The 25,151-nt window shown below is 44.6% G+C and overlaps 3 protein-coding genes and 1 long non-coding RNA gene across 5 annotated transcripts in view; all 4 read right to left on the reverse strand.

Moving 5' to 3' along the window:
* Window positions 1–759: 759 nt before the first annotated feature.
* LOC110497085 (thrombospondin-type laminin G domain and EAR repeat-containing protein-like) lies at window positions 760–9,441 on the reverse strand. The gene is made up of 12 exons (XM_036952206.1): window positions 9,298–9,441; window positions 8,729–9,168; window positions 8,512–8,602; window positions 8,153–8,309; window positions 7,713–7,844; window positions 7,150–7,220; window positions 4,216–4,377; window positions 3,928–4,132; window positions 2,917–3,149; window positions 2,241–2,419; window positions 2,046–2,147; window positions 760–1,899 (listed from the first exon to the last, which is right to left on the reverse strand). The coding sequence occupies exons 2-12, from the start codon at window positions 8,974–8,976 to the stop codon at window positions 1,746–1,748; spliced, it is 1,734 nt and encodes a 577-aa protein (XP_036808101.1). The 5' UTR covers window positions 8,977–9,168; window positions 9,298–9,441; the 3' UTR covers window positions 760–1,745.
* A 3,539-nt stretch (window positions 9,442–12,980) lies between these two features.
* LOC110495764 (small ubiquitin-related modifier 3) lies at window positions 12,981–15,879 on the reverse strand. Its single transcript, XM_021571180.2, has 4 exons — window positions 15,722–15,879; window positions 14,690–14,818; window positions 14,443–14,514; window positions 12,981–14,189 (listed from the first exon to the last, which is right to left on the reverse strand). The coding sequence occupies exons 1-4, from the start codon at window positions 15,740–15,742 to the stop codon at window positions 14,127–14,129; spliced, it is 285 nt and encodes a 94-aa protein (XP_021426855.1). The 5' UTR covers window positions 15,743–15,879; the 3' UTR covers window positions 12,981–14,126.
* Window positions 15,880–17,237: 1,358 nt separating this feature from the next.
* LOC110495765 lies at window positions 17,238–19,980 on the reverse strand. Its single transcript, XR_002469470.2, has 2 exons — window positions 18,742–19,980; window positions 17,238–18,627 (listed from the first exon to the last, which is right to left on the reverse strand). It is a non-coding gene; the product is annotated as an uncharacterized LOC110495765 (long non-coding RNA).
* A 3,599-nt stretch (window positions 19,981–23,579) lies between these two features.
* LOC110497086 (unconventional myosin-X) overlaps window positions 23,580–25,151 on the reverse strand; it is a 63,918-nt gene continuing 62,346 nt past the window's right edge. For both annotated transcript variants that reach the window (XM_036952208.1, XM_036952207.1), the window contains exon 40: window positions 23,580–25,151. This exon is cut by the window's right edge and continues 1,384 nt beyond it. The gene's annotated coding sequence lies outside the window, so the exon portion shown is untranslated.

Below are 25,151 nucleotides of genomic sequence, written 5' to 3' on the forward strand. Positions count from 1 at the left end.
GGCACCTCGGCTGAATAAACTACATGTCCACCAAGTCTTCTCTTCGATTTCGCAGGAGCATCAAGCCTCTTGTAGTTTTTATAACATGGCTTGTCTGTCATCCGGTGGATGTCTCAAACACACACACAACAGATAAATCTGAACTGAAATGTGATGTATTTTCTGCTGGTATTCTTAAAGAAGGTTCATATGTGGCTACAAACCTGCTGGTCTTTTAACCACCTGTTCAGTTTTTGTGTAAAGGCACTGACACTAGCCACACATTTTAAAGGGATACTTTGGGATTTTAGCAGTGACGCCCTTTACCTACTTCCCCAGGGTCAGATGAACTCATGGATAGCATTTTTGTCTCTGTGTTAAGAATTCCATGTCAGTGACTGTTAGCACCTCACAACCCTGAGCAAACTGCCCTCCCCATCCACTACCATGAGAGTCTAGGGGGAACCATAAACCTGCCTCTAAAACTCTCTCTGACCTGTGTGACCTGTGCCTTGATATGTTGCTAGGGTAGTTACTAGGGGGCAGGACATCTACCCATCCTCTTGACACTGTAGGTTACACAATACTTGCAGTCTCCCTCAAGCAGCGGCAGAGAGCAACATCTATCTCTGCCGATCAACAACTGGACTCACTCATATCTCTGGACTTGTGGGATGGTGTGTGTGTGCCCAAAGTGAGTTGTGTGACATGTATATATTGTTCTTAATAGTTAGTTGTTGTTGTTGTTGTTGTTGCATTATGTACAGCTTGTAACCTATAAACATGTTCAGGGATTATATGCCATTTATACACACCTTTATTTCTGTTATTATGCTCTCGTGTTATCGTATGTACAGTATATTCATTGCCTTTCATTTCCTTCAACAGAACTATTACCATTCCACTACCTCTCCCACTTTTCATCCCCATGTTCATCTTCCTCAGTGTGTTTAAAGCTCCTGTGTGTTAACTCTTAGGCAGCTTTATTCCCCTCTAACCGGGGACGGTGTCGGTGAGTCACAAACCAGTAAAATACCTGGAGCCGGATTACTCTCTTTCACTCTGTATCCAGTAGTTAGAAGTAGTTTTGCGAGCCATTGCTAACTAGCATTACTGCAATGACTGGAAGTCTATGGTATCTACTAGCATGCTAGCAGTTACCATAGACTACCAGTAATTGCGCTAACGCGAGTTAGCAACTTCTTTCAACTGCATGCAGAGACATAAAAATGGTATCCATGAGTTTATCTGACTCTGAAGAAGTCGATAAAGGGCTAGGTTAAATAAATACAAAAATTGCCAAAATCCTGAAGTATCTCTTTTAGGTTTCTGGACGTTGGTTGAAGTGGTGAACAGCTTTTACAGAAAATGCAGATTGGGCAAAAGCCGTGGAACTCTACAGTTTCCATTCACTACTCCCCTAGTATGGGACCCGCTTAAATATAGATTTCATAAAATCATTCTGAAACAATATTCTTACATAAGCGGTAGAATTTGCAGTAAGACACAAATGAAACATAATGTATTTTTTACACATTTCTATTACCTCAATAAATAATTTTCACAAAATTATAGGCAACAAATATGACTACGGTTAAAGTTATATACAGTACTTACACACAAACATGTGTATCTACTAATACTCTCTCTTTCTCTGCAAATGTGGCCCAGTACAACAACATAATGTAACATTCATTATTACATCAGTTGAGATTTCATTTTGTATGTTTCTCCATGTTGTCCCTGATATGACATTGTGTCACGTGTCAGTGTGTTTTCAGACGGAAGACTTTGGAGAGAGGTGCTGTGGCGCTGGAGTAGATCAGATAGGAATCCTCTCCGGAAGTAAAGAATTCCCAGTCGCTGCATCCGATGGTGGGGAGCCGGTGAATGGGAACAAACCCCTCGTATCCCTGCCACCTGCGCTCATCCATGTCACGTTCAAGTTCAAAACACAAATCGTGATAATGATGAGTTTATAACATATCACCATAATATTTGTAAATTCACATATCACCCATTCAATTATAGCACCATGACCAATTCTCGTGTATTCATGTGAATACCTGTAGATAATGCTGTTCAGAGAGTGAGACTCTCCATCAAAGGAGTTTGCAACAACCAGGTAACTCTCCTCTCCTACTGTGAAGAACTCCCAGTCAACAGCACTGAAGGGGGAGACAGATCGAGAAATGAGAGAGGGAAGGAAGAGAGAGGAGAGGTGGGGGGAAATGTGCACTTGTATGAAGGTGCATGTGTACCTGTATGTGACTATGTCCTGAAAACGCAGGAACAGCTGAGAGCTCATGTCCAGCTCGTAGATGGTCGAGTTGATGGCATAGCGACCGGGGCCATTGCCATGGAGTTGGTGTCCGTTAGCAACCACCAGGAAGACCCTGCTGCCGATCTGGAACATCTCCCAGTCTGTGGCACAGAACGTCTGAGAGAGAGAGACAGAGACAGAGAGGCAGAGAGACAGAGAGACAGAGAGAGAGAGAGAGAGAGAGAGAGACAGAGAGACAGACAGACAGACAGACAGACAGACAGACAGACAGACAGACAGACAGACAGACAGACAGACAGACAGACAGACAGAGGAAGAAATTAAAGAAAGAGAGACCATAGAATAATGCCAACACTGGAATTCCCTCCCAATCAAAGCTGAGTCTTTTTGTGGTTTCAATCTGCCTGTCAGTCAACTTCACCTCACATGTGTTTCCATTCAAATGTCAGATTCACTATCAGTTATCTGTCAAAGCTGGATCTAACATGCAAATTCGGCCCCGCTATACATGGTCTATTTTTGTCCTCTCTTAGTTCCGTGGTGTGGGTGGTTGTGCTGTTTTAGGATTTCTGCCAATCTACCCCCCTCGCTCTCTTCCCCCTTGCCAACCCCCCCTCTGTCTCTTCCTTCTACTTCACCTTCATCTCTCTCACCTTAATAGTCTGAAACAAGCGGAAACTTCCATCCACCCAGACATAGATGACCGAGTCAACGTGAGTGGTCTGTCCGTCAAACGCATTCGCCACAGCCAGGAAGTGGTAGGGTCCGACCGTGAAGGCCTCCCAGTCGTAAGCCCCAGAGGTCCGCAGGGCCTGGTGTGGTACAAACAGCTGCGTACCACGGTCCCACTTGTAGACCACACTGTCTATGGTGTGGTTGGTATTACCTAGAGGAAGGGAGGGGGTAGGTAGAGGATGAGATAATTGCAACTGAGTTACTAGTATTTCAACTCATCACAGGAGGCTGCTAGGGGGAGGACGGCTCACAATAATGTCTGGAATGGAGGAAATGAAATGTGGTAAACATGTGTTTGATGAGTTCTGTACCATTCCATTATTCCATTGCAGCCATTATTATGAACCCGTCCTCCCCAATTAAGGTGCCATCAACCTGCTGTGCAGCTCATGTACCGTAACTGAGTTGAACATACTCTTTACAAAGATTTGGCCGCAGCCAGTTCCTACCTTGTCTGTGGTTGGCCGTAACCAGTTCCTACCTTGTCTGTGGTTGGCCGTAGCCAGTTCCTACCTTGTCTGTGGTTGGCCGTAGCCAGTTCCTACCTTGTCTGTGGTTGGCCGTAACCAGTTCCTACCTTGTCTGTGGTTGGCCGTAGCCAGTTCCTACCTTGTCTGTGGTTGGCCGTAGCCAGTTCCTACCTTGTCTGTGGTTGGCCGTAACCAGTTCCTACCTTGTCTGTGGTTGGCCGTAGCCAGTTCCTACCTTGTCTGTGGTTGGCTGTAACCAATTCCTACCTTGTCTGTGGTTGGCCGTAACCAATTCCTACCTTGTCTGTGGTTGGCTGTAACCAGTTCCTACCTTGTCTGTGGTTGGCTGTAACCAGTTCCTACCTTGTCTGTGGTTGGCCGTAGCCAGTTCCTACCTTGTCTGTGGTTGGCCGTAACCAGTTCCTACCTTGTCTGTGGTTGGCCGTAGCCAGTTCCTACCTTGTCTGTGGTTGGCCACGGCGAGGTAGGTGTGTCCTTGGATGCGGAAGGCCTCCCAGTCCCGTGCACAGTGTGTCTGGAGCGCCTGGTAATGAACAAACCTCTGTGTCTTTTTATTCCACCTGTAGATCACTGACAGTTCATCTTTCTCCACTGTCTCCTCCTTCCCTGTGCTCTCCCTGGAGTTAGACACCACCAGGAATATCTACAACAAGTTAAATCAACAAATGAACAAATACAATTGGATTTCAAAGTGTATTTAAACATCTCTAAGATGTCTCCCTGTACCTTCTTCCCCATCGTAAAGTGTCTCCAGGAGAGAGCTCCATGTGTGCTGATCTTCTGGTAAAGGTGAAAGCCTCCATCTCTCCAGAGGTAGACTGCAGAGCCCAGGGAGGGGGAGCGGTGGGCCATTGCTGCCATCAAACCCAGCCCTTGTACACTGAACACCTAGACATCGCAGACAGATGGACAGACAGAGCGATAGAGAGAGAGACACGTTGAAAACCCGTTGAATCGACAACTACGTGTTAATTTAAACAAATATAATAAGCTCAGCAAAAAAGAAACGTCCCTTTTTCAGGACCCTGTCTTTTAAAGATAATTCGTAAAAATCCAAATAACTTCACAGATATTCATTGTAAAGGGTTTAAACACTGTTTCCCATGCTTGTTCAATGAACCAGGAACCAAACCAAACCAAAAAAATTATGAACATGCACCTGTGGAACGGTCTTTAAGACACTAACAGCTTACAGACGGTAGGCAATTAAGGTCACAGTTATGAAAACTTAGGACACTCTGAAAAACACTAAAAGAAAGATGCCCAGGGTCCCTGCTCATCTGTGTGAACGTGCCTTAGGTATGCTGCAAGGAGGCATGAGGACTGCAGATGTGGCCAGGGCAATAAATTGCAATGTCCGTACTGTGAGACGCCTAAGACAGCGCTACAGGGAGACAGGACAGACAGCTGATCGTCCTCGCAGTGGCAGACCACATGTAACAACACCTGCACAGGATCGGTACATCCGAACATCACACCTGCGGGACAGGTACAGGATGGCAACAACAACTGCCCAAGTTACAGCAGGAATGCACAATCCCTCCATCAGTGCTCAGAATGTCCACAATAGGCTGAGAGAGGCTGGACTGAGGGCTTGTAGGCCTGTTGTAAGGCAGGACTTCACCAGACATCACCGGCAACAACATCGCCTATGGGAAAAAACCCACCGTCGCTGGACCAGACAGGACTGGCAAAAAGTGCTCTTCACTGACGAGTCGCAGTCTTGTCTCACCAGGTGTGATGGTCGGATTTGCGTTTATCGTCGAAGGAATGAGCATTACACCGAGGCCTGTACCTCGGAGCGGGATAGATTTGGAGGTGGAGGGTCGGTCATGGTTTGGGGCGGTGTGTCACAGCATCATCAGACGGAGCTTGTTGTCATTGCAGGCAATCTCAACGCTGTGTGTTACAGGGAAGACATCCTCCTCCCTCATGTGGTACCCTTCCTGCAGGCTCATCCTGACATGACCCTCCAGCATGACAATGCCACCAGCCATACTGCTCGTTCTGTGTGTGATTTCCTGCAAGACAGGAATGTCAGTGTTCTGCCATGGCCAGCGAAGAGCCCTGATCTCAATCCCATTGAGCACGTCTCAGACCTGTTGGATCGGAGGGTGAGGGCTAGGGCCATTCCTCACAGAAATGTCCGGGAACTTGCAGGTGCCTTGGTGGAAGAGTGGGGTGTGGGGTAACATCTCACAGCAAGAACTGGCAAATCTGGTGCAGTCCATGAGGAGGAGATGCATTGCAGTACTTAATGCAGCTGGTGTCCACACCAGATACTGACTGTTACTTTCGATTTTGACCCCCCCTTTGTTCAGGGACACATTATTCCATTTCATACTTATGTTAGTTCAGTTTATGTCTCATCTTGTTATGTTCATACAAATATTTCACATGTTAAGTTATAGGAAAATAAACTCAGTTGACAGTGAGAGGACGTTTCTTTTTTTGCTGAGTTTATATTCATATTAAGAAAATATATTTAAAATATATGACCAAAAGTATGTGGACACCTGCTTGTCAAACATCTCATTCAGAAATCATGGGCATTAATACGGAGTTGGTCCCCCCTTTGCTGCTATAACAGCCTCCACTCTTCTGGGAAGGCTTTCTACTAGATGTTGGAACATTGCTTGCTTCCAATCAGCCACAAGAGCATTAGTGAGGTCGGGCACTGATGTTTGGCGATTAGGCCTGGCTCGCAGTCGGCGTTCCAATTCATCCCAAAGGTGTTGAATGTGGTTGAGGTCAGGGCTCTGTGTAGGCCATTCAAGTTCTTCCACACAGATCTTGACAAACCATTTCTGTATAGACCTTGCTTTGTGCACGGGGGGCATTGTCATGCTGAAACAGGAAAGGGCCTTCCCCAAACTTTTGCCACAAAGTTGGAAGCACAGAATCATCTAGAATGTCATTGTATGCTGTAGCGTTAAGATTTCCCTTCACTGGAACTAAGGGGCCTAGCTCGAACCATGAAAATCAGCCCCGGTACATTATTCCTCCTCCACCAAACTTTACAGTTGGCACTTTGCATTGGAGCAGGTAGCGTTCTCCTGGCATCCACCAAACCCAGATTCATCTGTTGGACTGTCAGATGGTGAAGTGTGATTCATCACTCCAGAGAACGCATTTCCACTGCTCCAGAGTCCAAAGGCGTCGACCTTTACACCACTCCAGCCGACGGTTGGCATTGCGCATGGTGATCTTAGGCTTGTGTGCGGCTGCTCTGCCATGGACCCCATTTCATGAAGCTCCAGACAAACAGTTCTTGTGCTGACGTTGCTTCCAGAGGCAGTTTGAACAAACATGATTTTTTACGCACCTCGTGCTTCAGCACTCGGCGGTCCCGTTTTGTGTGCTTGTGGTTTTGTGAGCTTGCGGCTGAGCCGGTTTTGCTCCTAGACGTTTCCACTTCACAATAACAGCACTTACAGTTGACCGGGGCTGCTCTAGCAGGGCAGAGTTTTTAAGAACTGACTTATTGGAAAGGTGGCATCCTATGATGGTGCTATGTTGAAAGTCACTGAGCTCTTCAATGTTTGTTGATGGAGATTGCATGGCTGTGTGCTCAATTTTATACACCTGTCAGCCATGGATGTGGCTGAAATAGCTGAATCCACTAATTTGAAGGGATGTATGTGTATGTATATGTTTTACCTCAATATCATACGTCTCTGAACTGGTGGAGAGGACCTGCTGCTCCAAGACATAGTCTAGTCTCTGGGACTCTGTAGAAGAGATGGAGAGGTCAGAGAGAGAGACGGAGAGGTCAGAGAGAGAGATGGAGAGGTCAGAGAGAGAGATGGAGAGGTCAGAGAGAGAGAGAGAGAGAGAGGTCAGAGAGAGAGATGGAGAGGTCAGAGAGAGAGAGAGAGAGGTCAGAGAGAGAGATGGAGAGATGGAGAGGTCAGAGAGAGAGAGAGATCAGAGAGAGAGATGGAGAGGTCAGAGAGAGAGAGAGATGGAGAGGTCAGAGAGAGAGATGGAGAGGTCAGAGAGAGAGAGAGAAAGAGAGGTCAGAGTGAGTAGAGAGAGAGGTCAGAGAGAGAGATGGAGAGGTCAGAGAGAGAGGTCAGAGAGAGAGAGAGGTCAGAGAGAGAGAGAGAGAGGTCAGAGAGAGAGAGGTCAGAGAGAGAGAGAGAGGTCAGAGAGAGGTCAGAGAGAGAGAGAGAGAGGTCAGAGAGAGAGAGAGAGAGAGAGAGAGAGAGTGGAGTACCCACCTTGCAGCATGGGGACCCAGAGTGCACCGTCACAGAGGTAGAGAGCTCTCCTGATGGGGTTGAACCACAGCTGTCCTCTTACTGAACTGGAACAGGACTTCTCCAGCCCCACAGACACCCGCACCTCTGACTCTGGGGGGGTAGAAGGGAAAGGAGGGGGGTGGAGGGGGAGGGAGGTAGAGGATGGGAAGGGGTAGAGGGGGAAGGAGGGGGGTAGAGTGTAGTGGGGGTAGAGGGGGAAGGGGGGAGTAGAGTGTGGGAGGGGGTAGAGGGGGAAGGAGGGGGGTAGAGTGTAGGGGGGGTAGAGGGGGAAGGGGGCAGTAGGGGATAGACGTACAGGGTGAGGCAGGACAGGGGAGAGAGAAAAAAAGAGTCAGAGAAAAGAGTCACATTTGTGAGAGAGATCAGGGGACAGTGAAAATAGGAGAGAAACAGTATACCATATGAAGGCAGCGTGAGGTCACTCCTAGTCTCTTTTTGTGGTAGGTCTAGCAGTACCGCAGGCACAGACAGCTCTGCCAGCCCGGGGTTGGAGGATGGGCAGACACGAGGGGTGGCATCAGAGCCTGGCACCAGGACCAGCTGTCTGATCAGACCCTGGGACGGAGGGAGGGAGGGACAGGGGGAGGGAGGAGCGGAGAGGAAAGGAGAGAAGTAGAGAGAAGCAAGTTATATGGAGAGTGTTGGCATAACCCATTGTGTCACTCTTATCAAGCCATCATGTAGCCATTACTACTAGTGTAAATCTAGTGTACAAAGGTTCTAAAGAGAGAGGGTTGTCGTGTGTGTTGGTTCTTACTGAGAACAGGCCATTCCATCTCCCTCGGCTGCCGATGTGGAATCTGGAACCCTGAACACTAAGGTCAGAGGGCAACGACTTGGAGTGAACCCTGCTGAACACATATGATGACATCATCATTACAGAAATGTAATACAGACAGACGGACAAACAGACAGAGAAAAAGGATACATAGAAAGAGAGAGCGAAAGAAGGAGAGCCAGAGAAAGCAACTCACAGTTCCAGGTGTGTGTTGCAGTCCACAGTGAGAGTAGCGTAGTGTCCGCTAAATGCTAAAACCAACGTGTGCCAGCGATCATCAGCCAATTCGATGCCTCGGAAAACCCAGTGCGCCATGACCCCCCCGCTGCGACCTCTGAACAGGAAGTAGAGTCTGTCTCTGGAGAACCGCAGGCCAATCAGAAGCCGTCCCTGACTGTTGCTGTTCTCTCCATCTCTACTTCCCTTCCTCTTCTCTCCGTCCATTAGTCTTTCTCCCCCTCCATCTGTCTCTCCATCCCGCTCTTCATCACTCTCGTCATCCCTCCCTCCTCGTTCTCCATCCTTCTCTCTGTACCAATCTCCATCAGTTCCTCCCTGTGTCTCCCCCTTCCTCTTTCCAATCCTTGCGTCCTCTTCTTCCTTTTCCTCCACCACAGAAAATATGTACTCGTTTTTCTGAAAGACAAGATGAGACAGATCATCACACAGTGGGAAGAGGCAATAAAAAAAATACACTGAACCTTCCCCACGTCATCGATGATGTCACTTCCTGCTCTAATGCTGTTTCTAACCCCTGGCCCTTACCTTAGGGGCGACGAGGCTGACCTTCAAGGTGGTGACGATGGAGAACTCTCTGGGGAAGAGGTGACAGTTGACGAGGTGCTGGGAGGACGGGAAGTCCAGGGAAGGGTGAGGACGGGACAGACGAACACCCCTCACACCCCCAGACTGGATCAGATGCACCCCCCCTCCTGTTACCCCCCTCACCCCCTCCCCTGCCCTGGAGAGAACACGGGACAGAAGGTCCAGGGGGAGCATGTCTACGGGGAGAGAGAAAGAGTAAGAAAGTGAGAGAGAGGGGGAGAGAAAGAGTAAGAAAGTGAGAGAGTGGGGGAGAGAAAGAGTAAGAAAGTGAGAGAGAGGGGGAGAGAAAGAGTAAGAAAGTGTGAGAGAGGGGGAGAGAAAGAGTAAGAAAGTGTGAGAGAGGGGGAGAGAAAGAGTAAGAAAGTGTGAGAGAGGGGGAGAGAAAGAGTAAGAAAGTGAGAGAGAGGGGGAGAGAAAGAGTAAGAAAGTGAGAGAGGGGGAGAGAAAGAGTAAGAAAGTGAGAGAGAGGGGGAGAAAAAGAGTAAGAAAGGGAGAGAGAGGGGGAGAGAAAGAGTAAGAAAGTGAGAGAGAGGGGGAGAGAAAGAGTAAGAAAGGGAGAGAGAGGGGGAGAGAAAGAGTAAGAAAGTGAGAGAGAGGGGGAGAGAAAGAGTAAGAAAGGGAAAGAGAGGGGGAGAGAAAGAGTAAGAAAGGGAGAGAGGGGGAGAGAAAGAGTAAGAAAGGGAGAGAGGGGAGAGAAAGAGTAAGAAAGGGAGAGAGAGGGGGAGAGAAAGCAAGTAAAAAAGAGGGAGAGGGGGAGAGAGAGGGGGGAGAGAGGGCGAGAGAGGGGGGGGAGTGAGAGAGGGGAGGGGGAGAGCGAGAGAGAGAGAGAGAGAGAAAGGGGGAGAGAGAGTTAGCATTTCCTAAATAGTGGGAAACTGATGGTGAGAGCAGCAAGATGAGGTGTTGGAGTTTCTTGTGTATTCATGATATCAGGTAAGGTTAGTCAGAGTTTACGGGATGGCTGGGAAATGTCTGGTAGGTTTTTGGCATGATCTGCACATTCACAGGGTTATCTGTGCATGAGTGATTTGCATCAAAGTTTTGGCAAATCAAGTTAAACACATCAAACACTCACGCACACGGCTGATATCTCTCTGACACACACACAAACACACACACAGTGGTGGGAAATGTACTCAATTGTCATACTTGAGTAAAAGTATAGATACATTCATAGAAAGTTACTCGAGTAAAAGTAAGTCACCCAGTAAAATAATACTTGAGTCAATGTCCAAAAGTATTTAGTTCTAAATGTAATTGCTAAAATATACTTAAGTATCAATTTTCTTATATTAAGCAAAGCATACACCACCATTTTCCTGTCCTGCTCAGCATTCAAAATGTAACAAGTACTTTTGGGTGTCAAGGAAAATGTAATGAGTTACTATTTGAAGTAGCATCCCTACTGCATGCAAACAAGAGAAAGAAAAAGTGGTGTGTTTAATGCCACTCTACAGTATAATCTGAGAGAGCCGCTATCGGACAGGAAGTACAATGTTATGTGTCACAATCAAATGTGTCCCCGGATAGGTTACAACACCCACACACACGCCGATATTATCATAGCGCATTTAACGGAATCGAACGTACCCCTGCATGGTCTCCGTGTCTCTGCAGCTGCGTTGATGACCCTTAACCCGAGAAACAGCAGCAGAGGCAACAGCAGCATCGGCGATGACATCCCAGCTTGCTCCAGCCAATCACAAACACTGTGACTGATCCGAACGCCAATTGACGCTCATCTACAACACGCGTGTGTAAGTATGTGTGGGGTAGCGTGTACGTTTGTGTGTGAGGTGTGTCTAGAGAGTGTCCGTAGAAAGCATCATCTTCCAACAAACAGAGTCCAGATGACAAAGTAAAGCTTGGATCTAAACTACTCTACAACATCTGACTTCAGCCGAGGCAGACAGGCAGGCTCCTAAATGAGTTAGTTCTGTCTGGTCCGGCCCCTTCTCTTATATACCAGGCCCATGCAAATCACTAACCAGTCTGTCAATCATTTCACAGAGTAGAACAGAAGCCGACTGTATCACTCACATACTCTTCTGAGAGTGTGTGTGTGTGTGTGTGAGCAAGAGCAAGATGTATACCTAAGGTGGAGTTGTATGGGCCATAGATACAGAGATAAAGAGCTGTACTACAAAATAACCTTATATTAGGTAAACACCATATAGTCCAAGTAGTCATTTTTAAAAAGGGAAAAAATAATTTTGAAAACATGCGTACCACCGGTGACCTCTGCTCCACCAAGAGTGCTTGATACCGGCTAAGCTATTACCATATTAACCAAGATCCCTGTTATTAGGACCTTTATTATTGTAGTAGCTGAGGAGTGGATGACTATGTACGTGAGTTTGTTTATGTAAGACAGCTGTCCTCATAAAGGATTTTCTAATATTGCATTCTGAGAAAATGTAATAAAAATTGTAGAAGGGAATTAGGTACAACTCTCAGGTGCAGAGCTGGGAGGTTGGACCAATGTGTGTCTGTGTACATGTGTATTTTAGCCATGCCCAGGCTTCAAATAGCTATTCCGATACAGATCAAGGAGAGAAAGGAGGGGTGTTCACTCTTTGTTATACACTTTAACTGCTCTGTTTTTCCTTTTCTTCAAGAGCAGGTTTGTGCACTTTTGCAGATCAGTGGGCAGGAGGAAGATGTTCTATAGACTAGTCTAGTGTTTCTCCTAGCCATTTCTTTTCAAGGCTACAGGATCTGACAGGATCATGATGATAACTTTCTTCCTTCTTGTATCTCTCTATCCCATCAGGCTATCAATCGACTGTGCTTAATCTGACTGCATCAGCCAATCACACAGAGCGATTTAACATCCTGACAGATGGCTGACCGCAGGCAGAGATGTAATGAAAACAGAGGGAGATTCTCCTCCGTCCTCTCCTTTTGAAAACGGTCAAAGATTATCGAGAAAAAACAAATGCAGTTGTATTCAATTATACTCCTTCTACGCTAGGATGTCATTTACAGAGGAATCCCAAAATAAGAGTCCAAAGTGGTCAAAATTAATTTGAATGTATTTAGTATTTAAATGTAAGCATGCAGGTGCTCCAAGAAAACAGCAGCTTATTCAAAGGAGGGTAGTGGATTTCGGCAGAGAAGACCCCAAGGATGAACTTGTGCTTCCTCCATGGGAAGACTTCAAGGACAAGAGGTAGACTTCTCCATTCACCTAATAACAAACTGACACAGTCCTCAACCACTTATCGGTTTCCGGAGGAAAGGACGGCTTTGGCCCAAATTAGAATCTAATCACAGCGGTTAAACGCTTGAACAGAAACATACAAGCACACAAATACAGGCACTCGGGATAATGTCCTCACTTTACTTCTGCTGAATTGGGACCTGCTGATAGAAAGGGAAGACAGACAACTGTACCAATAGACAGTAGCACCCCCTGCTGGTCTTTTTATGCAGCTGAGAATACATTTCAGCTACAGTACTTTCAAATAGTGCTGGATAGGGTCCAACATACACAATTGGTAGTAGATACGACTATAAACAATACATTGAACATACAATTCATGATTCTCATGTGTAACTGGCAGTCCACTGAATGAGCCCATTTTATATCACACTTTTAAAGGAGGAGCCGTGACAAGGAGTCTGAGTACCAAACTATATTTATTGTTTACAGTAGTAAAAGACGCCAAACAATGTACAAATCAGTAGAGAAACCAAACAAATACCATATGACAAAACATGTGGGTAAAGAACTTAACTGCCCCTCCCCTTATGCTCCAAGTAGACGTAGCCCCTAACCACAGACCTAGGATCAGAAAACCAGAACCCCCAAAACATTAACCAGTCCGGGGATGCAAATGATCTGACCCTGTATCAGTGTTCAAGGATGACTTCTCCCTCCTGCCTTACACCCCCACCCAAACACCGAAAGCAGAGTCACTGACAGGGCTGCTGTATGAACTGACCACTGAAAAAAGAAAGAAATGGCCCCATATGGTATCAGGGAATATTCCCGTTTGACTGCCCTAAAAAACTAGGGGTGCATCTCAACAGTATAAGTAGCTTCCTTGAGACAAGGGTTCTCCTCGTAAAACTGACACTAAAGAACTGGACATGTGAAAGCATATTCCATGGTCAGCATCCACCTTAGCCTGAATGTTCAGATCGGTGCCAAATTAAGGAGAGGGAACATAAGACTTGAGATGCACCCTTGGAAAAACCAGGGCGTCCCCCATGTCAAACCATTGGAAGGGTCCAGAAGCCACCCCCTAACACCTAGGCACTTCGTGTAGATTTAAGGTGTTGGATAAATACAAAACACTACACGTGGCTTAGGTGTAGGGGGTTGTTTCTAGATCAAAACTCATGATTCTTAACATTGGAAAGACCCAGAAGCTGTCCAAGACAGTTCAAGAGTTCAATGTTGACTAAGACAGACATTTGAAGGGAGCCCTCCCCCCACCCCATCCAAAAACGCACCAGACATCTTTTAAAATAAGATCAAGGAAACAGACGATGGGGAAGCCTCAAAATAGAAGTTGCCCCTTACCACAGATCTAGGATCAGCTCATCGTGTCCTAAACCTAACCTCATCCAATATGGGGTAAACTAATAACTGACCTTAAATCAGTGTCTAGGGGGCAAATTCATCCCAATCCTACACCCCAGGACAAAACTGAGACAAACATTTTTTTTTAAAACAACAAAGGAACACAGAAGCTGAAGTGACTGGAGGAGAGGAGCAGTGGGCGTGGTTTGGGTATGTCAATCACTGTAACAGGAGGGGCTTAGCAGAGACCACCTGTCTGCTGTTGGAAAACATCTATGGTGTCTTCATCCTCCATCTCCAGCTAAAGAGAGAATTAACATGTGAGATGGAAGGAGAGAGGGATCTAGTAAAGAGTGATTCCATGAGGGGGATATGTAGTGGGAAGTACAGTGAGAAAGCAATCAAGTTCATTGAGAGCAGGTGTGCTTTAGTTGAGAGAATGATAATGGTGCTAGAGATGCTGTGCTTTAGAGTGATTAAGAACGGGCCAAGAGAAGTGAGTAGAGGGTGTTTCTAAAGAATATAGAGAGCTGCCAGTTGTCTGTGCAGTGTACCTGTGAAGGTGTGTCTGTCTCGTTGATTGGCTGTCCGTCAAACCTGAACCTGATCTGCCTTATCGAGAGCCCCTGCAGGAGAAAGAGGACACAAAAAAATACATGGGACAGATATTCCTCTAGTATTGGGAATCAGGTCAGCTCTTGATAATATTTCTGAGCAATGTTCAGTGTGCCCCCTGCTCCAGTCTTCGCCATTGAGGCGGCAGGTAGGAGGGCAAGGTGTCTGATTGGCGACTGTGCTGACCTGACGTTCGCAGTAGGCCTTCATCAGTTTGCTGAGCGGAGTGTGTCTCTTGATTTTGAACTGAACCACAGAGCCGTCCTGACCGGCTACCTTTAAGTTAATGTGGTCGTTCTCAGTCTTCACGCCCTCCTGAAACACAACCAAACAGCAATGAAAGGATTAACATTGTAGTTATTCAGTCTTCAATACACCTGTCTTGGAGAGCCAAACAATTGACTTGTACAACCACTGTTAAGACTCCTCACGTCTCTGGACGGTGTAGCAAGGTAGTGTTCTTGTCTGTAAAATTAGAGTTGCCTGCGGGTGGTACTGGGTCTGGGAAATGTGCGAAACCCGAAGGCTGTGACTGAAGCAGCCAGCTACTAGACCCAGGCGTTATCCGTAGCAAAACCCACGTTCCGCTTTTCCTAGTACCTCAAATCAAGAGAAAATATATGAATCCTGTATCAATCAGTGGTTAGGGACTATTTCGTGCAGACGAGATATGAACAAGCTAGCTAATTCTGGTCTTACCGGCGCCTGGCCAACGCCATGCGTGTTTACTGGCCTAGAAGATACAAACAGTGCGTTAACTAACTAATTATGTTATTTATCCATTTCAATAAGTGGATGCCGACGAATGCATCCAAATCACTCGAATATGGCTTCCAAATTGTGTCACATTTTGTGCCGCTACTATTGCGGCATTTAGCTAGCCAGCTGCTAGCGTGGTCTTTTTTCCACAAAGAAAAACCCGCTAACGCTATCCGTGTATTCAACTTCGAAATGTAAGTGGTATTTGTTTCAACAATTCTATTTTCTGGTTGAAATACTTCGCACAACATCTCCAATAGCTTGTATATCTGATCAACTTAGAAATATCGTATCCGGAGGCAGCACTCCATTCATTTAACTACGAAACAAACAGTGCGCCGATTCAGACAAACGTGCAAACCGGGCCATTTTTGATTGCATATTTCAGGCGCTATTCAGCATTAGACTGTTTCAATCACCTTAAATAGCCATCACATGTTGATAGCCGACTAGCCTTACCTTTGGTTTCTCCTCCGACATTTTGGTGGGTTTTCTTTAAAGGATTTGCGGGTTAAAATGTAATTTTGACTGTGTTTTCGTTTGCACCTCTTTAAGCTATATGCTCTTCTCCTCCGCAAACACGGGAACGCGCTTTGGTCTCTCGTTCCGCAGACACTGATTGGCGTTCGTGGAATCACGTGACATATTCTCTCGGACGCGGATTCGGGGACGCGCAATTCAGCCAAATACTCGGCCACGCGACATTAAGAACCCGCCAAAGACACGGCTAATGGTTAACCTTGGTTAATCTCAAATAAATACACACATTACACTCAGATCAAATTGAATTGGTCACATGCTTCGTAAACCGCAGGTGTAGACTACCATTACATTATTATTTACGGGTCCTTTTCCAATAATGCAGAGTTAAAGATACAACATTTAAATATTGACGCAAGGGATACACAGTAAATAACTATAATGAATAAACATAAAAAAATCGAACGTTATTTGTCACATGCGTCGAATACAACAAGTGTAGACCTTACCGTGAAATGCGTACTTTACAAGCCCCTAACCAACTGCAGATCAAGAAGAGTTGAAAAAAAATATTTACCAAATAAACTAAAGTAAAAAAAAATAAAAAGTAACACAATAAAATAACGAGGCTATATACAGGGGAACCGGACAGAGTCAATGTGCGGGGGTACAGGTTAGTCGAGGTAGGTAGGGGTGAAGTGACTATGCATAGATAATAAACAGCGAATAGCAGCGCAGCAGTGTACAAAACAAATGGGGGGGTCAATGTAAATAGTCCGGTGGCCATTTGATTAATTGTTCAGCAGTCTTATGGCTTGGGGGTAGAGCCTTTTGGTCCTAGACTTGGCGCTCCGGTACCGCTTCCCGTCTGACTTGGGTGACTGGAGTCTCTGAAAATGTATTAACATGGCTATGTACAGGGTGTACCAGAATAATATTGTAAAATACAAATTATATCAAGCCAAATCTTCCATCATCATAATGGATAGAGAAATGGGGTGTATTCATTACATAATCCGTTTAATAACCAAATGGAAGCAAACTGAGAGTAGAGGGGTGATAGTGGATCTCCAGTCTCGTTGCCTACCTGAAACAAGGCTTTTGATGACCAATCGGGGGCGCCCCAACTCAACATGTAATTTCTCTCTTAAGGAAGAAAGGGAAGGATTGGAATGGGTAGGGATCGAGGCCTGGGTTCCAATTCCAGAAATATTCTCCCTCTCTCTGTGGCTCTGCTCATAGAAAATGCTTGAATAAAGAGTATACGTATCCTTGATAAAAAATAGTATATTGAGATTGAGTCAGAACTGCAGGAATTCCTGTTTATTTTTTATCTCTACTATTATTGAGGTTACGATCACATTTCTGATATGGTTGTTGTAGGTTTCTCACTATGAGGTAGAGGTTATAGTAGGAGCTAGGAGTTGATAAGATCCAAAGAGACAAGTCTTACATAGTGGAAAGTTTAATTTAAGTAAAAATAGATTTGCTCAAATCAACAGACAAAGGGTAGTTTATTACACAACTTGACATCAATAAAAAAATGGCTTAATTTGGCCTGACAAGATTCTAACGGAAGTAGCTGGTGTCTGTAATGAGAAAGCTGTCACAGGTAGAAATCTATTACTTAGATCTGACATTCTTTGTCTCATTGTACAAGGTGTGTACATTCTATATGGTAGGGTACATTTCTATCTGCAATTTTGAGAATTCAACTCTTCTGAACACCCTCCTATTTAAAGCTGCAATATGTAACTTTTTGGGCAACCAGACCAAATTCACATAGAAATGAAAGCAAGTCTAAGAAGCGGCAGACCTGTTGTATGTGCAATATTTCTATGCTTAGCGTAAGGAAAACATATTCCACAGCTGTTTAGATGGTACAATGATTCTCTAAACTATAGTCGCTTGTTTTGTCACAAACTGAAATTAGGTGAACTATTAGAATTTTTGCAAGCAGGAAATGGCAGAGGGATTTCTGCATAGTGCATCATTAAGTACAATTCTGGTTTAAATTAGGACAATACATCTATACAAGTTTATTGTTTGATGGAGTACAGGTGTGCACTGGACACATTAACAATAGATCACCATAAGATGAATGTACATAGAAAAGGTCAACTTTTCTGGAGTGCATCTTCTCAATCAAGTAGAGCATAGGCAAGATCTCCTATAACCAAGTAGTAACCCTCAAATACCAGCATGAGTTTATAATACAGTAGTAGTCACAGAAGGAAGATGGTATAAATAAGGTAAGTTGCTAAGGCTACTGCACCTTTCCACTGCTCTCACAGTCTGCACTGCAAGACATGTTCAGCACTGCACCACTCACCAAGCAGCGCAGAACTTGTTCTAGCTAAGCATTCGTAGAATACTTTGTTCATTACATTCAACACAATGTTTAATGACCTGTGTTACATGGGCAGATAATGTTGTATAAACAGGTTGTACCAAAACTTTGATCTAAGGCCAGTTTCATGTATTCTCCTCAAACGGTTAAAGAGATTGAACGGGATCTTAAGCACTTACACATTCGTAACATATTGTACGAATTGGAATTCGTAACATCATACGAATTGCAGGATTTTTTATTTTTTTTTGCAGGACGTAACATATTACGAAATAAGTGACGTTGTGCACATTATTTGGCGACCCGTTTTGGCTTGTGAGCGCTACATTCAAAACTACGGTCTGAAATGATACAAACACCTCTACTTTTGGTTTAAGGGAGGGTAAGCTGAGCATAGAACAGACAATAAGGTTAACAGTCCTTGGGGGGGGTCGAAGGTGAAAGGTCGAAGGTGAAGAGAAGGCAGGCAGTTGATAGTACAGTGTTCAAATATCAGCTCAAGAGAATTTGGAGTACGGGTTGAACCCACTGAGACCTGGGAAGGGAGAGACAAGGAATTAGAGATCATCTTTCATAATAAATTCCATCAGAGTAGTGACAGTGTTTTTCCACAGACAGGAGTGGTGTGTTTGTGTATCTCAAGTCGTACCATATTTCGTTCTGATTTCTTCATGCCTCATCATCTCTGCCTTTCTGTTAACACAAAGACAACCAGCTGGTTAGACACACACTTCATATTTTGAGAGGACTGCACAACCTTTCAGACCAGCCAGGTTGGTAAGAAGTCATAGAGCACAAGCCGGTTTGGGCGGTTAGCTTAGCTGTGACGTATGTAAAGGTTTGTTCCATGAAACTAACAAAATAAACTTGGAGCATTGTTCTGATCGCAGTCACATCGTCAGAGACACACTAAAGTCAAATACAGCACACACAGGGCCTGACTGGGTAACGTTTACCATATCTCCCTGTGGGATTTGTAGTAGGCCAGCTGAATACACACACACAGGGCCTGACTGGGTAACGTTTACCATATCTCCCTGTGGGATTTGTAGTAGGCCAGCTGAATACACACACACAGGGCCTGACTGGGTAACGTTTACCATATCTCCCTGTGGGATTTGTAGTAGGCCAGCTGAATACACACACACAGGGCCTGACTGGGTAACGTTTACCATATCTCCCTGTGGGATTTGTAGTAGGCCAGCTGAATACACACACACAGGGCCTGACTGGGTAACGTTTACCATATCTCCCTGTGGGATTTGTAGTAGGCCAGCTGAATACACACACACAGGGCCTGACTGGGTAATGTTTACCATATCTCCCTGTGGGATTTGTAGTAGGCCAGCTGAATACACACACAGGGCCTGACTGGGTAACGTTTACCATATCTCCCTGTGGGATTTGTAGTAGGCCAGCTGAATACACACACAGGGCCTGACTGGGTAACAGCCATGTAAATACAGATACATAGATTACAAAACACATTCTTTAGTTGCAAATTGCTTCACATATATAGAGAAATACACAGATGTTGGTGTGCCACGATGACGTTTTACCTCTCTTCCTGTTTTCCCTTCATCTTATTTGTCCGCCTCTCCATCTTGGCATCGAACCTTGTAGACCTGACACACCACACACACGTTAGGGCAGATAAGTACTTCTGCATGTACCTGGAGGTCAGTCCATGGTGTAGGTCAGTGCGTTTGAGTGTGTGAATAATTTCACACTAGACCACGACAAAGCGAACACACACACACACACACACTACACAGTTGAAGCCAAATATATTGTCACCCTTGCACTAAATTATTCCCCATTTCTTTTAAAATAAATTGAAATTGAAAAAAATAAAACATTTATTGGATTTGACATTGCAGAGACAATTTTATTTTTGTAAACCTAGGTTGAGAATTTTGATTAGGAAAATAAAGACAAATGACAGGTCCTAAATTGGCTCCCTGGAGCTAGTACATGGTTGGACAGCCTTTGGCCAAGATAACTGCAGACAAACGCTTCTCGAAGCCACCAATGAGCTTGCTGCAACTTTCTACTGGCATTTGGCCCATTTTTCAGCAGCAAATTGTTCTAATACTTAAATGTTTGAGGGGTTCCCTCCAACTACTGATCTCGCCATTGGTTTTGGATGCGATTCAGTTCTGGACTCATGTCTGACATGTGGGAGATTTGATCATGCTGTGGGGTTGCTCTGCTGCCTCTGGTCCCGGGGGCCTTGAACGTGTGCAAGGCATCATGAAATCAGGAGATTATCAGGTGTTTTGTTCAACCCAGTGTCCAAAAACTGGGTCTCCACTGAATGTTGTGGGTCTTCCAGCAGGACAACGACCCCAAACATGAAAAACACCCAGGAATGGTTCAAGAAGAGATGCTGGAATGTTCAGGAGTGGCCAGCCAAGAGTCCAGATTTGAATCACATCCAAAACCTATGGAGAGATCTGAAAACATCAGTTGATGGGGGCACCCCTCAAGCATTGAAGAATTAGAGTAGTTTGCTGTTGAAAAGTGGGTTACACCATTGCTTGCTACAAGACATGATTGTCTGCAGTTACCTTGGCCAAAGGCTGTGCAACCAAGTATTAGCTCCGGAGTGCCACTAATTTAGTCCATGCCACTTGTCTTCATTTTCTAAATAAAGAATTGTCAACTTAAGTTTACAAAACTACAATTGGATTTGCAATGTTGAAAATCTGATCAGGTGTGAAGACCAGAAGTTTTATTTTTTACACTTATTTTAGAAGGGGACACACACACATAATGTTTTAGTTGTATTGTTTATTATTTTGTTGAAGTACAACTGAGTCAGGTTTGTAGGCCTCCTTGCTCGCACACGCTTTTTCAGTTCTGCCCACACATTTTCTATGGGATTGAGGTCAGAGCTTTGTGATGGCCATTCCAATACCTTGACTTTGTAGTCCTTGAGCCATTTTGCCACAACTTTGGAAGTATGCTTTGGGTCATTGTCCATTTGGAAGACCCATTTGCGACCAAGCTTTAACTTCCTGACTGATATTTTACCAGGTAGATTGACTGAGAACACGTTCTCATTTGCATCAACGACCTGGGGAATAGTTACAGGGGAGAGGAGGGGGGTGAATGAACCAATCGTAAACTGGGGATTATTAGGTGACCGTGATGGTTTGATGGCCAGATTGGGAATTTAGCCAGGACACCGGGGTTAACACCCCTACCCTTACGATAAGTGCCATGGGATCTTTAATCACCGCAGAGTCAGGACACCCGTTTAACGCCCCATCCGAAAGACGGCACCCTACACAGGGTAGTGTCCCCAATCACTGCCCTGGGGCATTGGGATATTTTTTAGACCAGAGGAAAGAGTGCCTCCTACTGGCCCTCCAACACCACTTCCAGCAGCATCTGGTCTCCCATCCAAGGACTGAACAGGACCAACCTTGCTTAGCTTCAGAAGCAAGCCAGCAGTGGTATGCAGGGTGGTATGCTGCTGGCAAAGTGAATTATAAGTGAAATAATCTGTCTGAACAATTGTTGGAAAAATTACTTGTGTCATGCACAAAGTAGATGTCTGAACCGATTTTCCAAAACTATAGTCTGTTCACAAGAAATTTGTGGAGTGGTTGAAAAAAACAAGTTTTAATGACTCCAACCTAAGTAATGTAAACTTCCGACTTCAACTGTATATGTGAACTATGAGTGGGTAGGGGTTTCAGGATTGGCAGGGATAGAGTTCACAATGCCAAGGATAGAGGGATGCAGAGAGAGAAATGAGGGCAGAGAGAGAGAGGTGTGTGTTCAGTTTGTCCCCCGACCTGTCTGACAGGTGTGGAGGGTGGAGCTGATATGCTGATTCATGTGCACCAGAACACATTTGTGACCCTGTTAGACTCGTGAGCAGGAGGAGGTATAGTGGGGGAATCAGGACCAGGAAACCCAAAGTGTGCCTCACTCATGCCAGACTAATCCCAGACTCACCATCACAATCGTTACACATTCCTCACAGCTTGTTCCATTCTTAGTCTCACACACTGAGAGGGAGGGAGAGAAAACAGGTTGATTGAAAAAAAAACAACATTAGATCAGTAGTTCATAACACACTAAACAACTGCAGTTTGAGGCAGTAATAAAGCCTTCTCACCTGCAGTAAGACCTAGCCTACAGTAGATATTTCCATTTGTTGTTAGACTGTATGACTCCACATAATTGTTTGTGTACATTCTGTTAGTTCTATGGCTCCAGATAAGAAGAGGAAGCCTGGTAGTCTGGTTTCTATGAGGCTAAAAGGCTGAAGGATTCTTCCAAGACAGGGAACAGGTGTCTCTTTGGACACTAACTGGTTTCACCCAAACACTTAACAGTTAAAAGGGCCAGCCAGTCACGATTATAGCTACTGAAATGTGTCTGAGAAGGAACTGAAAACACTCCAACGTTCCCGCTAAAAAGGTTTCAGTTACACAAGCATTTAGCAGAAAGCGAGAGCCAACTCCCTAACAGTGAAAAGGCCAAATACGTTACTAATGTACCAAGACACTTGAAATTAAAGAGCCATTATCTGAATATAATAATATAAACGTTGAGGTTGATGAACGTCTAAATTACACCATTATAAAAGGAACTGAAAACAAACATGAAGTCATTTTGTGTTTTACCTAAAGGCAAAGTCACTTTGAAATATGCTACAATGTGAAATCGGGGAAATTCTGGTTTCAGCGTACTCCATTACCAGCTGTATTTTCGGAAATTAACGTCATAGACTAACTAGAGCCAACATAATTAACTATAATATGTTGTCATATAAATCAAAATAATCTATAAGCGACAATAAATCAATGGTTAAGAAAAACAACAAAATAAGTGTCACTAACTCAACTATCCTTGGTGCGGCAGTTTGCGCTAACACAGCGACTAAACCGAAGAGTAGCAGAACAGCAGGTAGGCCTACCAAACTCCTTATTAAACCCATCATTTATTCGAAACTTTAAAATCTGACAGTAAAATATCCCGTCCGTGTATGGCGCCACTCTAGAGTTGAAAAAGTTGTCTTATTTAAGTGACAACACGGAGAGAGGCAATCCGTTTTAAGAAAATAAACCCTTGAAGTGATGTTGAGATAAGGCAAAAAGGTCTGTCCTTTTTGCCCAACCATTGTCATGTGGAATTAGGGTGACCACATGTCCACAATACGGGACAGTCCCAAATGTTGGCCATTTGTCTGCTGTCTCGTATTTTATCAACATATTAAAATACCACTCATTTACCCAAAAAGTTAGATTTGTTGCGTATTTCAGTCAGACTTCCTATTCATTTGATGATAACTGACATTTCGAACTGTCTGCCAGAAACATGTATTCATGTAGGCTGCACTGGCCCGCAAAAACATTCCGTTGTCCCGCATTTGTGTATTTTAAATATGGACCATTATGTGGTCACCCAAGCGGAATAGAACAATCATGTCAGCTGTGTGCGCGTGCGTGTATAGAAGAGAAGACTGGACAATTTCCGATAATTTATTAAATCATAAGTTTGTAAAGCCAGTTACAAAAAAAAGAACAACAATTTTCTCTCTCTTTCTCTTTTTTTCTCTCAAAACAATCACAATGTTTCAATATATAATGATAATAATTAATATGAACCATGACAGATTACAGTCAGGCCCTACTCTGGCCGCCTGCGGCTGGAAAAGGACCCCGGGTATAGAGATTGCTCATAGACACAGATCTAGGATCAGCTTACCCTTACCATTTGGGTGTGAAACGCAAAATTGAGCTTAGATCACAGGAGGTTGGTGGCACCTTAAGTGGGGAGGATGGGCTTGTGGTAATGGAGCAAAATCAATGGAATGGTATCAAATACATCAAACACATGGTTTCCATGTGTTTGATGCCATTCCTTTTGCTCAGTTCCAGCCAATATTACTAGCCTTCTTCCCTTCAGCAACCTCCACTGCCTTAGATAAGTGTCAAGAGGCAACTTCATCTTACTTTGTGTACTAGCAGTGTGAGAGGCAGGGCCATTGAAAGAGAATACCTAGATAGGACACAGTTCCCGAATTTCACTGGATGTGATGATAATTGACATTCCGCCTGTCTGCCAAAAACATGTATTCATGTAGGCTACACTGGCCCGCAAAAAGAGGATTTTTCAGTCATTCCAAATGGTCCAGTGGAACACTGGATGGAATGTCTTTTCCAGTCATTCTGATTCTATAGACTGGTCCTCCAGTGGGCTTAGGCCCACAAGCAGTGACGACACTCAGTCAGAAACAAACACAATTCCCATGTTCCCAGAATTCTGAATTCCTATTTCCAAGATGCATACCTCCTCAATGTGTGATCTTCTCTTCTTTCACAGAATTCCATACGGTAACCATATCCCCTCCCTCCATCTGCAATAATTCTAACAAATAAATACCCCATCCTCCCCTCTCCCTCCCTTCTTCCATTCCCAAACTCTTCCCCATTTAAAATCACAACACCATTCTCTTATAAAGGTTATCCAGATAGATAATACTCTTATTTGTCAACAACACACTTTCTTTCTTTTCTTCATATGGTTCCCTTCTTCCCCCCGGTGGGGTAGTTAGTTAGTCACTTGCATTATGACACAGATACACACGCTCACGTTAGCATTCCAAACACAGCACTGCAGGACGGGAGACACTGGGAACGTACAGTACACTAGTCACATGACTTAAAACAGGTTCTATTCACTCATGAACTCGATAACAGTCACATAGCATAGAAACAGAATGGGTAGAGAAGACAAGATTGTAGATTCCTCATGTTTAAAAAAAAAAAAGTACCCACCGATATGGAAACGTGAGCCAGAAGGATGATACGAAGGCTACATTTCACTAGAGCACAGAGAAACGCATGTAGGCAACCATCCCAAACCGCCTTACCAATATGGCCGCCGCGACTGAACTCTACCCATTCTACATCAAGAAGTGAAACCCCTCTATATATCTGTGATTTTGTCAGATGGCACTGCTAGTGAATAAGGGTGCGTTGGCATATTAGACATACAGCAGTGAATATCTCTGTTCCTTCGCATTTAGTTTACACA

Source organism: Oncorhynchus mykiss, chromosome 18 (assembly GCF_013265735.2).
Source record: "Oncorhynchus mykiss isolate Arlee chromosome 18, USDA_OmykA_1.1, whole genome shotgun sequence".
Lineage (NCBI taxonomy): Eukaryota > Metazoa > Chordata > Actinopteri > Salmoniformes > Salmonidae > Oncorhynchus > Oncorhynchus mykiss.

Coding starts and splice junctions, on each gene's coding strand:
- LOC110497085 (XM_036952206.1), bottom strand. CDS start 8,976: ATGGACGGAGAGAAGAGGAAGGGAAGTAGAGATGGAGAGAACAGCAAC. Junction 7,221..7,712: donor CTGGGTCCCCATGCTGCAAG/GTGGGTACTCCA, acceptor TCTCTTCTACAG/AGTCCCAGAGACTAGACTAT. Junction 1,900..2,045: donor CTGAACAGCATTATCTACAG/GTATTCACATGA, acceptor GGATGAGCGCAG/GTGGCAGGGATACGAGGGGT.
- LOC110495764 (XM_021571180.2), bottom strand. CDS start 15,742: ATGTCGGAGGAGAAACCAAAG. Junction 14,819..15,721: donor TGTCGGAGGAGAAACCAAAG/GTAAGGCTAGTC, acceptor GTTGTGTTTCAG/GAGGGCGTGAAGACTGAGAA. Junction 14,515..14,689: donor AGGCCTACTGCGAACGTCAG/GTCAGCACAGTC, acceptor TTTCTCCTGCAG/GGGCTCTCGATAAGGCAGAT.